Source organism: Diabrotica undecimpunctata, chromosome 2 (assembly GCF_040954645.1).
Source record: "Diabrotica undecimpunctata isolate CICGRU chromosome 2, icDiaUnde3, whole genome shotgun sequence".
Taxonomy (NCBI): Eukaryota; Metazoa; Arthropoda; class Insecta; order Coleoptera; family Chrysomelidae; genus Diabrotica; species Diabrotica undecimpunctata.
The window spans coordinates 137,025,978-137,040,231 of record NC_092804.1 but is presented as its reverse complement, the minus strand read 5'-3'; the positions used below and the strand labels follow the sequence as shown (position 1 = coordinate 137,040,231).

Here is a 14,254-nt window from a genome sequence, read left to right as displayed (position 1 = left end):
ATCAAGGTAATTTCTGTTTACGAGGGTCACACTCAAGTGCTTTTTAACGAAAGAAATCAATTTATGGCAAATGCAGTACCAGAAGCTGTAAAGAAAATAAAGCATTAAAAAAATTTCAAATTAATATCGAACAAAATAATCATCGTATGATTCTAACCCCCGTTTCAGAGAAAGAAATAAGCCACATAATAAATAACTTAATAAACAGGCATAGCTCTGGTTATGATGAAATATCAACCAACTTAGTTAAATATGTTTCATCAGAGATTTTTCTTCCTCTTTCTTTTATAGTTAATGCTTTTTTCAAGCAATGTAAATTTCCTTAAAGTTTAAAACTAGAAATTGTCAAGCCACTAGATAAAAAAGTGATTTTACTAAGATGGAGAACTATAGACCAATAAGCCCTCTTCCATCATTCCCAAAAATATTCGAAAAAGCGATATATTTCAGACTACAAAACTTTTTTACTACAAACAACTTATTTAGTAGTTCGCAGCATAGTTTTTTTGCAGGGAGATTTGTTGAGACACTACCTATGATTTTATATCAAATATTTTAGAAAAACTAGAGGTAGAGATGGAAACACTAGTTGCTTTTTAAGAACTATCTAAGGCTTTCAATAGCCTAGATTATGTTCTCTTATTACAAAAATTACATCGTTATGGAATACAGGGACCGGCATTAAAATGGATAAAATCATTTCTCACAGATACATCACAAAAAGTATGCTTGGAGAAAGAGGGATGTAAGGTTTACTAATTTAAAATTAGGCATATCACAGGGAAGCATCTTGGGGCCTTTTTTGGTCTAGATAAACGACCTTCCAATTGCGTTGGTTAAACTTTGTAAATTTCGCTGATGACTTAAATGTGATTTTCTAGGAAAAAACATTAGAAACACTCCTCACAGTGGCAGAGCAAACTCTAAGCAAGGCTGAACAGAGTTTCAGTGGAAATCGGTTGTTGCTTAATACTGATAAGGCAGTTTTTCTTTTCTTGAGAACTATCCAGTCACGAGAACAATTCCCAGATACAATCAATCGTCTATCACAAAACACGGAACCTTCTAGATCAGTTAAATTTCTTGGTCTATATATATATATATATATATATATATATATATATATATATATATATATATATATATATATATATATATATATATATATATATATATATATATATATATATATATATAATTATATTAGGGGGAACAAGTACAAAATACAACAGAAAAACGTAATAGAGGCTGCTACTCATTAAGAGTGTTAAAGAGCTGTCTAGAAAAAAATGATTTTACTATCAGTATATTATGTAAACTTTTATTCTGTTATGCGATATGGTGTAATCTTCTGGGGTGCTGAAGTAAATAGCTCAACTGTCTTTATATTCCAAAAAAGGTAGTCCGGGTGATCTTAGGACTAAAGCGGGAAAATCCTGTAGAGGCCGATTCAAATCACTTAATGTACATACTTTCTCAGTCATCTATAGATTTGAATGTATTATTATGTTACTTTTTAAAAATTTTACTTTGTTTTATCACCTGCTTCCCAATCATGAATATAATACTTCTTCTTCTCATGGCGCCGTCTCCTTTCGAAGGTTGGCGATCCAAATGGCAATTGTAGTTTTGGAAACTGCTGCGCGAAAGATTTCTGCGGATGAGCGGTCGAACCATCTCCTCAGGTCTTTCAGCCACGAGTTCTGGCGTCTTCCTACTGATCTTTTGCTCTGTACTTTTTCTTCCAGTATAACTTGAAGTAATTCGTATCTTTCGCCTCTCAACACATGATCCAAGTATTGCATATTCCTCTCTTTGATTTATCTTAGTAATTCTTTTTGTTGCACCACATTTTTTTAAACTTATTTGGAAGTGAATTCAGTGTTTTCAAAATTTATAAATAAACTACCATCGCCATGCATTAGGTACACTAATTTATATAGCAGAAGAAAATCCTTCTAGGCAGGTGCCCATTTAAAAACATTATTATTAACACAAGTTTTATAACAATTTGAGATCTTTCGCGAATATTCTTCTACATATTGTTTTAATTTAAACTGCGTAATGGATTATTTTACCATGCGCATAATAAAAATTACGATACGTCTGCGCTATATTATAATTGCTGACTTTTTTATGTATTTTCATAAAATAAATTTATATGTATTTAGCTCTATAATATATTTAATTTATTTTAGGATACTTTCTACGACCCAGAAGACGTTGACCCAAGAATGTTAAACATATCACTCCTCACCGGTGACCGTCAACCGATTCCACCAGATAATTGGTTACAGTTCGACAATAAAAACAGAGAATTCTTTGGTATTCCGAGAAAATCAGGAAGAAGCGAATATCAGCTTGTTTGTGTTGACAGTGGTGGACTACCTGCGACTGATAGCTTAGAAGTGGTGGTATATCCACCTATGAAGAAAAACTTCAATGTTGAATTCAGTATGAATATCACAGAAATACCGCATGAAATATTTATTAATACTGCGTCTTTACAAAAGAAATTTGTTGAGAAACTCATGGTAAGGCTTTAATATATTTATGTCATTTCTCAAATATTAAATTATTTATATTTTGTAATACAGTAAGGTCTCTTTTTATGCGGATTATTTTTATGCGACTTTAAAGTTGTGCGGTAATTCATCCAAAAATTTCTATTATAATTAAATATTACTATTTACATCCAGATGTCAGTAAAGTGATTGATAGAAACACATTATGATTTAAACTGGAAGCGTATTATTAAGCTACAACCGAATTAAGCTACAAGTTTTAGAACGAGACACCTTTGAAAAACATCCATCTGCAGACGAAGTTTAGAAATAATTTGTTTACTTTCAACAACAATACTAGTAAAATAAAGAGGTTCCCCTGTTTTGCTGTTTATCGACTCGATATGAATCAATATAAATATTCCTAAAACAATAGAAATATGGACCAGTTTTTTTAAGCTTTTGTATGAATTTCTTTCAGATATTCGAAGTAATTTATCATGTAGCCTATTTCTTTCAATTTCTGGAAACTTTTTTGTTTTTGTCTTGGTTTTATGTAATTTTAGAAGACTACGGAACTTATCCCTACTTTTTCAAGGCTTCTTCTTCTTCTAGTTCCATGACCGTTATAGATCGTTGGATATCATGTTGGCTACCATATTCGCTATCGTGACTTTATTGACAGCAGCTCTAAATACCGATGTAGTTGATTTTCCATACCATTGCCTTAGATTTTTCAGCCATGATGTTCTTCTACCAGGACCACGATTACCTTGGATCTTTCCCTGAATGATCAGATGTAAAAGATCATATTTTTCAGGGTGTCTCATAATGTGACCGAAGTATTCCAGCTTACGTTCTTTATTATATTGACCAGTTGTGTTGTTTGGTTCAGCCGTCTAAGGACCTCCTCATTTCTAACTCTGTCGACCCAGCTTATTTTCAGTAGTCGTCTGTATACCCACATCTCAAAGGCTGTCAAGCGTCTAAGGATAGCCTCAGTTAGAGTCCACGCTTCCACTCCATACGGCAGGACAGGAAAGATGTAGCAAGATGTCATTCGAACTCTAAGGTCAATGCTAAGATCGTGACTGCAAAGTACGTTTCTCATTTTTACAAAGGCAGCTCGGGCTTGTTCTATTCGGCTTTTAATTTCTGCGGTTGGATCCCAGCTCTCATTGATATTACTGCCGAGATACACGAGTTTCTCTACTCTGTCCAGTGTGGCATCTCCGACTTTTATACCGTCATCCTGTATGTAATTTTGTTTGCTAACTATCATATATTTAGTTTTCTTAACGTTGAGTTTTAATCCATACTGATCACAAGTCTGTGATTTTTCAAGGCAAGTAATGTCTTTTTTTATGCAATTTGAAATCAGTAGCTATGACGCAACGAATATCAATATAATCCGGAGCTTTGATAGATCTTTGCATGAGTATGAGATAATTCTCGAATTATTTTTTATATGGCGTCATCTTTTGTCAACCGATAGAACCGAATTAAGACACTTGTCCTGTGCTGCGCAATATATGAAATAAACACAGCAATATGATGAAGAGTGATGATTGATTTACCAACTGGAAATTTTCAGTTTTGTAACTGGCATTGTTTTTGTACTGTATCTAAAGTGCTTTTCGTACCATGTAAATTTAATTTAAATTAATTATCGTTTTCGTTGAATGAATGCTAATAACAATCTTTAACCAAATATTTTATTATTTTTAGATTTTATTCGAAGAACCAGCAACAAACAACTTTTATTTTCTTCCATTTAAAAGATCATACGATTCCACAATTGTGACTTGGTTCAACAAATCACTACCACTAAACCGATGTCCTCACGAAGAAATCAAACGAGTAGAATCTATTTTACACAACATGATAGATAAATCGATTGCTCATAAGGTTAGTATGAACACGATCTCCGATATGAAATTACAGATGGTGGAGGTATTACAATCTTCATATTTGTTTTTGTACATAGTACTCCAGTCGTTAGAGATGAAAATGCCATTGAACCTCTAAAAATCATACTTAGCTGAATTTTGCTTAGAATGTTTGCATTTTGGGATCCCAAAAAAGATGCAAAAAAAGTGTACGACTTTTACCCTCAGGCTTCCCCTAAAACCCCCTAGCTGAGATAATTTTGAACAACAATGTTTAGTAGCACTTTTTATGTAAAATAAACCGTTCTCTTAGAAACAACGCTTCAAGCGACCGGTGATTTTCAGTGATAGGTATACACGCGAAATTAATTTTAAATAAAATTTGTATTAACTCTACTGTAAAAATTCGGTATATTTTGATGTGTGAAGTGTCCTATCGACAAAAATCAAAATGCATTTTAAAGGGAAGAGAGCAGTTTTTGTATGCAATTTTTGAATTTTGCCGAAAATCACGTCAATTTCTATAAAGTTGTTAAATAAATAAACGTTTAGCGATTTTTGCCATTTTTTACGATTCTCATGAGATTAATAAAATGTATCACTTCCATTTAACGGTCACTATAGAATTTTCGTTATTAGGGCCCAATCTTCAAAATATAAGGACCGGAATTTCGGTTTTGAGTTAACAAATATAAGGGGTTTGAAATATGCCTAAAAAACGCTGAATTTAAACTTTTTCATTACAAACGATCTAAAAAGTTTAAAACTGCCACTTTTTAATTACACAAGTACGTGTTTCGAAAAGACACAACTTCAGCTACAAATTCCATGTACTACCGTCTTCGTGGAAGCATTTCTCGAAACGTGCGATCGTTTGTGAGGTGAATGTTTGCATTCAACATTTTTTGGACAAATCTCAGATGCCTCTTATTTCTTGCCAAAACTTAAAATCGAAATTTCATGTTATAGGCTTTAAGGACAGTGAAAATTTCATAGCCACCGGTCAATGGAAGTGATAATCATTTTTGTCGATAGAACACTTTGATAAAAAAATATTGAATTTTTACCGTCGAGTTAATACAAATTTTCTTTCATTCATTTTGAGCGCGTACCTTTCATTGAAAATCACCGGTTGCTTGAAACGAGAACTGTTCATTTTACCGAAAAAGTGCTAATAGACATTTTTGTTCAAAACTTTCTGTCTTTCCTCTACCAAGGGGTGTTTTAGGGGGAAGCTTTGGGGTAAAAGTGGTAAAATTTTTGCATCTTTTTGGGTTCCCATAATTGACATTCTCAGCAAAATTCAGCCTGTTCTATGATTTTTAAAGGTCAAATCTCTAACGACTGGACTATATTGTACAAGCGTTATAGTCATCTGCTAGTAAAGACGTTTAATGAAAAGATGTATGATTTTTAGGTAGATCAGTTGTGATAATTTTGTTATTCTTTCGGGAATGTTTTTGATTTTTTTAAAAGATGAACATTTTAGAAGAGAAAATATTGCTAAGATGATTCTTTTTATAATTAGATAATTGTAAAATTCTGGCGGATAAAAGTTTTTTTTAGACGCTTCTTCTTTTTAGTCGCTATTAGATGTGTCGTGATATTCCCACATTTCTGTCTTTTTCAGATATCGTGGACTATTTATTTGACCGAGAGTATTGGTGAATTATCATTTTTCACCTTTCTTGTATTTTTTTGTTTTATTTTTCCACTTTTTTATTTTAACTTCTGCATCCTCTTCAACATCCTTTTCTTTTACATGTTTTTCAACATTCTTATTTCATCTAGTCTGGCCCTTTTCTTTTTTCCTTCAATTTCACCAATTATTATCATATGAGGTAATATCATCCCTGGTATTCTCTCGATATGCCCCAACCATATTAGAAGTTCATGATTTTTTAAGTATTTGGTTCCCCATATATCGGTACTTTGAAAGAAGACCGCCATACGTCAAAATGCGTCAATTTCCGGAAATGGCCAATTAAAACATTGATGAATTTAAAAATATCATAAAACTTTACCCATATCTGCGAACAGGCTAATATTTTGGCTTTGATGTGTACTATCCTAAAAGCTATAGTCAATCCCAAACTTCTTTAATCCTAGTTTAGGTCATAAAATTTTTGATTTATAGCATTCTCGTTATCATTCTTTTAATGACCACTTTAAAATTCTCCATATTTAAAATATTGGTCTTAAGGTATCTTTATTTGAATCTATGCAACTTTATAAATTAAAAAATACAGATATAATTCTGAATGACCAACTTAAGATTAACGGTTTTCCCCTCCTTAACTTATTTAGTTGAAGACTTATAATGTATAAACGTATACCAAAAATGTGGGAAAAGAGCATGAACAGAGCTATTTAACTTATGCACCCACGCTTAATAAAATTTCGATGCCAATAATTTGCAAACTGTTTATTTTGGCCGCTGCATTTCGGTGCATTGGTCGTCTGTTTGCAACGTTTAAGGCAATATTGAATCTTCTCATGGAAAAGTAAGTTCTGTCGAAGCTGCCTTACTATGCTGGAAATTCGCTTGTAGGATTATCACGGGAGCCATCGAGGCATCTGATTGTCTCAAAGGATACCTTTCCAAGTTTATATTATGTCTTGAAATTAGCAACCCTCAATGTATTATACGAGACCTCCTCCCCAATATTGTCGATTGCGTGTCGATTTTTCAACAACTTCTGTCTTCTGTCTTAAGGTCTTGATTTTGCCTCTTTGCTTTTTTTAACTCTTTTGCCTCGTGATGGTTTCTTTATCAGTCTCTTTCTCGAAGGCGCAAGTGAGGACCATGTGCGTATTATTGGGATCAATTATATTTAAGTTTGCTCCCTCCCACAGGCCCTCCATAGTCCTCACAACTTCAGTAGTAAATTTTTTTGATTACTCGTTAGCACAGTTCACCCACCGGGTCCCTTTGCTAAACGATGTTTTATGGAAGTGCAGAAGTTCATTCTGACCTCCTATAGGAGCCTCATCAACTTCTTGTTCCAGTTTGTTAATGATTAGATCTGCTTGAGCCCGATAAGTTGAGTATCAGGATGGTGTCTGTGCTACCGCCATTCTGAATACTTTTGTCAACGTTGCTTTATGACCTAGTCTGCTCGTCAGAGCCTCTTGGTTTTTTTAGCGACTCTGTTGCGAGGAGAGTGATGGTTTTCTTGGAATTTGCTATGGTCTATGTCCCAGCAGCCATTTATGCCCCTTACTTCATCTTTCTTTGTTGGGCTCTAGTGAGACACTTTATTTATTTTTTAAATTTTTTTCGAAATTATACTTTATAATTTCGAATTTTCAAATTGTAAAAAAGAACTCTTTGGTAACTCGACTCGATTAATATTTTTAGTCGTCACTCATCATTCTCGTTACAAATGTATTCTTACGCGTTAGGAGTTCAGTATTTTTATGTCCGCATCGCAAATTTGTCGGAGAAGGAAAAGTTATTGGTTGATAAACGTTCTAGTATGCAAGCATTCTTCCTCCGAATTAGTTTAGGATGTCTTTCGTCGCAGAGACTTTAAAACAAACAATTTTTTTGAGTGACTTTGGTTAAATAAATCGCGATAATACACTTTTCACTGAATAAATGCCAAGATTCCTTCACCGCTGGAAAGAGCCTTATGACTCGAGAAAAAATTACTTTCTTTGTGCAATTGGCGTCAACCTTATCATAATTCGCGTTTACTCTATCTTAATCATGATCTAACGAATATAATATGTTCAATAATTGTGTAACACAGTAATATTTATGTATGTATTTTCTAGGTACATTCTGTTATGGAACCAGAATTCAAAGTATCTACCATTAAAGTTTACCCAACGGGTAATTGCAAGCAAAGAGTTGTTCAAGAGGCTAAACCGGAAGTTAGTGTACCGATTGAGGAAAGTACACCCCAGTCCAGCAACGATGAATATCTTGTTACTTTTATTGTACCGGCAGTTATTGTTTTCGTAATGCTATTCTTGGCCGCTTTGGCAGCTGTTGTGTTATACAGAAGACGAAGAATGGGAAAAATGAATGTTGAAGAAGACGGAAGACAGAGTTATGGAAACAAAGGTAAACAAATGTTATAATTAAATTTATCTCTTAATTTTCATTGCCAAGTACATCGACTGCCAAGTATTTGGCCTTACAAATAAAATCTCCATTCCCCTAAGCACTTGTGGTTGCACACCCCAGTTATCCATCTACTTAGCGCCTTTAACAGTGGTCGCTCCGAGGTTGCTTTAGCACAGATTTCATTAACCACGATTGTCAAGTCGTCTGCATATCTCAAGAAAGTAGAAATCTTTCCCTAAACAGTTTCGTTAATAGATCCACCATCATTATAGAACACAGTCAATACTGTAAAAATAAAATTAAAAAAAAAACAATGTAAAGAATATAGTAATGTAAATATTTTACCGCAAATACCGCGATAATATGATTATTATTTAAACATGCTTGAGAACTTTGTACACGACCGGATTCACTTTGTATTTGAGATGCGCGAAAGAAAATGGCAACAGTGTAACCCATAAGCGAGTCAGGAAACGAATGTACACTCCGTGCAGGTATTTTACTTGGCGAGACGTTAGCAAAATAAAATTCAGAAAATTCTGTTAAAAATATGTTTGTATGAATAATATATCATTGTAACATTAACATAAAAAAGCTTTTACTTACATTATTAAAATTGTAGATTCAAGTTTATATGTGTTTGTTCATTGCGATAGATAATCCGTAACTAATTTCTTTCAATGTAGACACAACTTATTGCGACAAAAGTGTGTCATTAACTATTTTATACTGGTATTCGTTAGAATAGGTAATGTAAAGTAATTACGATTTAAAATCCTTTTAAGGTGGTATTATACAAATAAGGGTGGTTGTAGCCGCTGTATATTATATATTTTTATGGTAACCAAATTTTGCTTTAATTATCAAAGACGCATAAAATTAAATTATAATTTCATAAATTAAACTTCCCAGATTGTTAAAAAAAAACAACTTATTTCTATACTGCATTTAAAGAGTATACTGCTGCAAACTATCTAAGATATTCATTATTATTCAAAGGGTTCCAGCAAAGGCAGAGTCTGACTAGTTAGTTCATAGTAAAACGCAGTTCGTAACGAATTTGGTGATTACGAATTGTTACAGTTATTACTGTTACAGTTGTTACAGTTATTATTGTACTAATTGTCCTTTACGATAGATCTGATCACAATAATTACTAGTAACGAAAATATGTAATAATTACCTTTAAAAATATATTTATGTAGATAAATATATTTCTCAAAGTTTACCATGTACAGTACATTCAACCAATTTTCACCTCTAAACGATTAATGAAATTCGCAGAAAACCTTTCGTTAAGTAATAATAATAAATAGTAAAGGCTCGGTAAACTGCACTAGTGTCCTCCATTATGTTGCAACACTTTGCTAAATTTTAGGTATAAAATAAATATATGTGTCATTAACCCGTTGTTCATAGCTTTGCATATTTTGTTTTTTTTATTTTATTTTTTTTTTAATAAATAGTATTCTTGCATAATGTTATTTAACGTAAATTTCTTTCACCTACTTGTTTAATAATTTTTTTCTGAAACAAATACTACCGTGCTAAGGATAATTTATAATCAAAGTAGATATATAAAGTACTACAATACAAAGTACTACAATACAAAGTACTACAATACAAAGTACTACTATACAAAGTACAAAACTAGAACATTTTGTCAATTTAAATAGTGGTTGTTAGATTGACCATATGTCTGTTGAGTGTACCGTTTTTGAGACGTCTGCGATTACGGGTTAAAGTTGGGGTTTTGGTAAATATATTCAACTTATTTAACTTATTTTACTAAAATCTATCTTTAACATATATCATCCGAATACTGAATATTTTTGCTTCGTAACCAACATTTCATTTCATCTTTTCGAGATGCAGATGTAGGAGCTTTCTCTGATTGTACATTGTGGTACGGTGCATTGTCAATAACAACAACGCTACGCAGTGGAAAATTAGGTATCAGTTGAGTTTTAAGCCATTTCTTGTAATTCGTAAAATTCTTGTCGTCATGAAAATCATCTGACTTGGTATTTGACTTAAAATAAACAAAGCGTTTGATATGAAACCATTTTCCCATCCAGTATGAACTATTACTAATCGTTTCCCTTTCGACACTGGTTTTCGTAATCCAATGTTACTGTGATCGGCCCAAGGTTGTTGATTAATGTGGGAAGAATCATTGTATGTTTCATCCATATAGATAATTGGTCGACGCTTCTCATGATAATGTTTATTATGTCTCAAGAAAATTGTTCTTAGCTCTCGAATTTGTCGCTCATGTATAATTAGTCTAAAAAACCCATATCATGTATAATTAGACACAAATGCTCTCTACCACCGTCAAACCGCAAATCTTCTTTAAATTTTAGAATTAGACGGTTGAGAGTGGGTGCTGTTTTTTCCTGTAAATACCAATTGTGAATTTGTCTTCGAAATATTCTCGAATCAACATCATCTAACTTGAATTTTTTCGAAGATCTATTTTGATTATTTCTTTGCTTCACAATGTTGTTTACCATACCCAGACTAATACCAACTGTTTCTGCAACCCGTTTGTGTATTTGTTACAAAGGAACTAATGGCTCACCACGCCCCGCTTCTAATTTCATAAAATTTAATACATCATTTACTATTTTACGACTTTTAGAATTTTATGTTTTACCTAGCGATTTAAAATCCATATTCAAAAATTATTTCACCGAGTGTACCAACTGTAGAAATAATTACATTTGCTCCTCGACGTTTGGCCTACGACTGATCGCTCTGGGTTTACCGAGCGTCAGCACTAGACTTCGGCAAATATGCAAATAAAAATGTAGAAAATATGCGCATAAATATGCACGTGTTTACCCGAAAATATGCAAATATTTTACAAAATATGCATACAAATAAATAAAAAAATCGTAAAATAGTAACAATTTTATTTAAAAAAAAAAGTGTACATAACTAAATATTTCCTACTATTCATTAAGATTTACATTTATTTTAAGTAACTACATCATTTTTAAGTATGAATAAACTTATTTAGAATTATGGTAACAATAAATGACCAAGTGGTGTTCAAAATTTTCTAACAAAAACTTGTGGCTTCTGTCTGAGTACATATATTTATATATGGAAAAACTTCGTTCAACATCAACTGATGTAACGGGAGCATTTTTCAAACTAACCAAAACATTTGGTTCTAAATTAATTGTTTCCGAAATATTTCCAGCTAGAACACTGACTACTTCAGAAAGAATATGGTAACCTTTATTTTTTTCCATAGTAGCTCCAAATTTTTTTAAAATATCTTTTCCAATATTACCTCTAACGTTCCGACAACCTGACGCAAATTCTTTTATTAATGCTGTACTTTCGAACAATGACAGTTTTGGTGATTCTAACTGAGTAATTGTTTTTTGAACAAAACTAAAATTTGATTTTATAAATGAAAGTTCTTGTTGAAGCAAGTTACTCTGAAAAGTTTGTTTAGAATCCAAAAGAGATTGGGAACTTTCATCTGTTAACGTATCAATTATGTTCTTTATTTTAACAAAATGATCTGCATAAAAATTAGCTGCTTCTAACCATGTTCCCCATCGCGTTAAAATAGGTTGTGGTGGAAGAGGAATGTTAGGTAGCATTTCTTTATAAAGAAGAATTGAATTCTTATAGGAGATTTAAGAAATACTTTTTTGACACTGGATATCATGGTATTTACAAGAGGAAACTTTTTTCGTATTTCCTCTGCAACTCTGTTTAATCCATGCGCTACACAAGTAACATGTATTAAATCTGGGAAAAAGATTTTTAAATTTTGTCCTGCTTTCACCATATAAGGAGCAGCATCCGATAAAATAAGCAGTAATTTATTAGAAGGAATAGTTGTCGGAAGAAAAAAAGTTGCTAATGTTTCTTGTATAAAACGCGAAATTGTTAAAGCATTTGTTTTCTCAAGTTGCTGGCATGAAATAAGATGAGATTTTGGTAAGGTATCTTCTTTAAGAACACCAATCAATAAATGAGCAATATACTTTCCTGAGGAATCAGTGGTTTCGTCTACAGATATGTAAAAATAATTATCTGCAATTTCTTCCTTAATATTAATTAACACCGACGAGTATAGCCCGTTCACATTATTTCTTCTTAGAGACCGATCACTTGGAACATTAAGTTTGTAATATTTTTTTAGAAACGAACTAAAATTTACATTTGCTAATTTTGAAAGCGGTATGTTTGCAGACACTAATGCGCGACACAAGTCTTCATTAAAAGTTTCTTGCTCATCTAATTTTTTTGAAGTAGATTGGAAACATTTAGCCATTGAAGTTTGATGTTTTCCTCCTATTTTTCCTTTTTTTGCAATGTGTGAAGCAGTTCTCACATGTTGGTCTATCTGAAATTTCTTCTCACATGCTATCTATAAATAAAAATAAAAACCTTTATTTTAACCCAACCTTTAAAATATAAAAATATACAAGGTGTTTTTGGTTAATCAAATAACTGGTTTGGAAAAAAAAACACTCGCTAAGTGTTTTAAATGCAGTAATAATCCACAAATTAGTTTTTGTTACTAACCATTAGTACATCATATAACTTATTTTAAAATTCAACAAAAGTATTTTTTTTGTTAATTCAATTCCAATAAAATTAATTGTGTTTTAGAATAGCTGACTTCATAAAAAAAAGTAAAGGTGAAAAATTTTTCTAAATACACACCATTGTATTGTACCATGGACAATTTTTTCTCACTAAAGGAAGCTATTTTTCATTTAAAAACGACCTACGAGTACTAAATTTCAAGTAAATACGTTTATTGGTTTTAAAGTTATTGTTGTTATTAACTAAAAGAATTTAATTTTTTTTAATTTTAACACCCTGTATCTCGAAAAGTAAATAAGTTTGACCCCTCATTAACTATATCGTTTTGTTCAATTTTTCGAGAAGTATCTACAGTCAAACGTTGTAAGTGTCATTTGGAAACACCCTGTATGTATGAAATATTAGATATTTAATAGAAAATATTAGATACTTACAATTTTGCCACAGACTGAATAGTAGATTTTTCCCATATCCATAGACAGCTCTTTATAAGGTTTAATCCAAGTTGAAGCACTGGTTGTTTTAGGCATTATAAAATCACAATCTTCCTTTTTGTTACGCACAACGAGTGTTTACGCTTTGAATATCAAAACAAAAATGATTTACAAATCTGAGAATCAAATTAGAAATGTTTAGGTACCTAATTCAATAAACTGGGAGATTTTGGAAAATCCCTAAATTAGGAACAAAACTATTAGCCGTTTACCTGCTGTTAAGATACAATAAATTGTAGATAGATTTGGGGATTAGATCATAAAATGCAAATGACCGAGACTTTCTAAGAATGTTGAGGGCTACTTAAATTGATCTTCTTTGAAATTGTAAATGTTTTGTACCTGTAGAGATTACGTACTTAGATCATTTCTTGATTAAAATGACTACAACATTTTATACAAGAATTGAAATAAATTGGTATGTTTAAAAATTTTCAAATACAGTATAAAAATCTGAACTTTTATGCACTTCATGCAAACTTTTATACAAATATGCCAAAATATGAAATATTTGCATAAAATATGCACAATATGCAAAATATGCAATATGCATATTTGCCGAAGTCTAGTCAGCACCATTGCACATCCAAATCTCAAATACAAAGTTAATCCGGTCGTGCTGTATTTGTATTTTATGGCCCTTATATACTGTTTTTTATTTATTTGATATTTTATGTAAGTACTGTAGTTTGATATATGTTTAGGTGCCAG

General features: G+C 32.0%; 1 protein-coding gene across 4 annotated transcripts in view; it reads left to right on the top strand.

The window, feature by feature from the left end:
- Positions 1-14,254, top strand: part of LOC140434935 (uncharacterized) — an 810,654-nt gene that overhangs the window by 783,583 nt on the left and 12,817 nt on the right. For all 4 annotated transcript variants that reach the window (XM_072523577.1, XM_072523574.1, XM_072523576.1 and 1 more), the window contains 3 exons: positions 2,199-2,534; positions 4,233-4,412; positions 8,174-8,465. In XM_072523577.1, the coding sequence (XP_072379678.1) occupies positions 2,199-2,534; positions 4,233-4,412; positions 8,174-8,465 (808 nt within the window). The remainder of the gene's footprint in view (positions 1-2,198; positions 2,535-4,232; positions 4,413-8,173; positions 8,466-14,254) is intronic.